Source organism: Haliotis asinina, chromosome 5 (genome assembly GCF_037392515.1).
Source record: "Haliotis asinina isolate JCU_RB_2024 chromosome 5, JCU_Hal_asi_v2, whole genome shotgun sequence".
Lineage (NCBI taxonomy): Eukaryota > Metazoa > Mollusca > Gastropoda > Lepetellida > Haliotidae > Haliotis > Haliotis asinina.
In genome coordinates, this window is record NC_090284.1 from 43,339,279 (window position 1) to 43,342,202 (window position 2,924).

At 44.0% G+C, this 2,924-nt stretch overlaps 1 protein-coding gene across 1 annotated transcript; it reads right to left on the reverse strand.

Moving 5' to 3' along the window:
• Nucleotides 1–1,143: 1,143 nt before the first annotated feature.
• On the reverse strand, nt 1,144–1,956 carry LOC137283871 (uncharacterized). The gene has a single exon (XM_067815548.1). It carries the CDS (start codon nt 1,954–1,956, stop codon nt 1,144–1,146), a length of 813 nt encoding a protein of 270 aa, XP_067671649.1.
• Between the last annotated feature and the right edge of the window lie 968 nt (nt 1,957–2,924).

The window sequence follows — 2,924 nt, forward strand, 5'->3', positions numbered from 1 at the left end:
TCTTGTAGGCAAATATTGATTAAGGTCGATGATATGTTCTGATTCGTGTCATACCGTGTGCCATACAGTTCTTCCATAAATGACAATGACAGCTGGTGTTATGGGTGTTAATACCCAGGGAAAAAGAATTCCCTTTTGAGCTAAATGACCTTCTAAATATAATGTTAGGCACCCAGCGAAATGTCATTTGACTACTGTATCAACGAGGCTTTATTCTAAAAGTAATCCTGTCCTGTCGTAATGCTGTGGCCTTTTGAGTGTGTAAGCATCCTTTTTCGTCACAGAGGGGCTTTCCGGGGGATCATATTCGGTAATATCGCAGCTCAGTTCTGTAAGAGCAGACAGATTGACATGATGGCCCTTACAGCAAAGCATACCTTGGCATTACAGCCGCCGAGTTAGCTTGTCGTAAACATCACCGCTATGTTTCTAGGAGCTAAGCTGGGGCAGGAAGCACTGATGGCTCCTGTTAATATCATTTCCGTGTGACATGGTTCGCAAATGCCCTATGTCAACAGGACACATGTCAACGACACATGACACATGAGACGATATACCGCTGTATGGTGTCTGGTCAACGTGTGATGCTGGAAGGTTGCGATCACGCTCTACATTAGTGTGTGACATATCGATGTTCTGTCTAGAGGATGGGACTATGTTTCAGTGGATATGGCTGAAGTAATAATGATAGCAGAAGGGATGGAACTGTGGTGTAGCCATAAAACCGTTATTAAGGGGTATAAGCCATGTTTTAAGACCAAAATCCAACGCATTGATAAGTAGGTCAGGTAAATCCGATTCCAGCCTCCAATGGAAGTATTTTGCAGCATTGTTTTCATTCAGCGTGTTTCGTTAGAACTCTGCCAATGAACAGTTCCAACATCCGTTGGCTGTGTATGCAATGTTATACCATAATTAGGAAGAAATTTTAAAACTTTTTAAAACTTCCAGTCCGCACTTCGATTTGTTTCATGGCGGCGACGTGGTGGGAGGGAGGAGGAGGCAAACAAGAGGGTATTTAAACTGTGGTATAGGAATATGGAAAAAGAAATGTTTGTTTTTATTTTTGAAAAATAAAAATGAAATCCCACTTAACATGTTCCAGAAAACAAAGTTTATGTTGTAAACATTTTAGAAACGTAATTATTTGAGTATGTATGGCGGCAGTTGTGGTGGCGGAACTGGTGGTGGTGGTGGTGGGTGCTGATGTTGTATAGAGGAAGTGGTGGTAGTGGTTGATGATGTTGTATAGTGGAAGTGGTGGTAGTGGTTGATGACGTTGTATGGTGTAAGTGGTGGCAGTGGTTGATGATGTTGCATAGCGGAAGTGGTGGTGATGGTGGATGATGTTTTGTAATGGAAGTGGTGGTGGTGGTGGTGGATGATGTGGTATAGCAGAAGTGGTGGTGGTGGTGGATAATGTTTTGTAGCAGAAGTGGTGGTGGTGGTGGATGATATTGTATAGTGGAAGTGGTGGTGGTGGATGATGTTGTATAGTGGAAGTGGTGGTAATGGTTGATGATGTTGTATAGTGGAAGTGGTGGTAATGGTTGATGATGTTGTATAGTGGAAGTGGTGGTAATGGTTGATGATGTTGTATAGTGGAAGTGGTGGTGGTGGTGGATGATGTTTTGTAATGGAAGTGGTGGTAGTGGTTGATGATGTTGTACAGTGGAAGTGGTGGTGGTGGTTGATGATGTTGTATAGTGGAAGTGGTGGTGGTGGTGGATGATGTTTTGTAATGGAAGTGGTGGTGGTGGTGGTGGATGATATTGCATAGTGGAAGTGGTGGTAGTGGTTGATGATGTTGTACAGTGGAAGTGGTGGTGGTGGTGGATGATGTTTTGTAATGGAAGTGGTGGTGGTGGTGGTTGATGATGTTGCATAGTGGAAGTGGTGGTAGTGGTTGATGATGTTGTATAGAGGAAGTGGTGGTAGTGGTTGATGATGTTGCATAGTGGAAGTGGTGGTGGTGGTTGATGGTGTTGTATAGAGGAAGTGGTGGTAGTGGTTGATGATGTTGCATAGTGGAAGTGGTGGTGGTGGTTGATGATGTTGTATAGAGGAAGTGGTGGTAGTGGTTGATGATGTTGTATAGCAGAAGTGGTGGTGATGGTGGATGATGTTTTGTAGTGGAAGTGGTGGTGGTGGTGGTTGATGATGTTGCATAGTGGAAGTGGTGGTAGTGGTTGATGATGTTGTATAGAGGAAGTGGTGGTAGTGGTTGATGATGTTGTATAGTGGAAGTGGTGGTGATGGTGGATGATGTTTTGTAGTGGAAGTGGTGGTGGTTGATGATGTTGCATAGTGGAAGTGGTGGTGGTGGTGGATGATGTTGTATAGAGGAAGTGGTGGTAGTGGTTGATGATGTTGTATAGCAGAAGTGGTGGTGATGGTGGATGATGTTTTGTAATGGAAGTGGTGGTGGTGGTGGTTGATGATGTTGCATAGTGGAAGTGGTGGTAGTGGTTGATGATGTTGTATAGAGGAAGTGGTGGTAGTGGTTGATGATGTTGTATAGCAGAAGTGGTGGTGATGGTGGATGATGTTTTGTAATGAAAGTGGTGGTGGTGGTGGTTGATGATGTTGCATAGTGGAAGTGGTGGTAGTGGTTGATGATGTTGTATAGAGGAAGTGGTGGTAGTGGTTGATGATGTTGCATAGTGGAAGTGGTGGTAGTGGTTGATGATGTTGTGTAGAGGAAGTGGTGGTAGTGGTTGATGATGTTGTATAGCAGAAGTGGTGGTGATGGTTGATGATGTTTTGTAGTGGAAGTGGTGGTGGTGGTGGTGGTGGTGGTGGTTGATGATGTTGCATAGTGGAAGTGGTGGTGGTGGTTGATGATGATGCATAGAGGAAGTGGTGGTGGATGATGTTGTATAGAGGAAGTAGTGATGGTAGTTGATGATGCTGCATACTGGAAG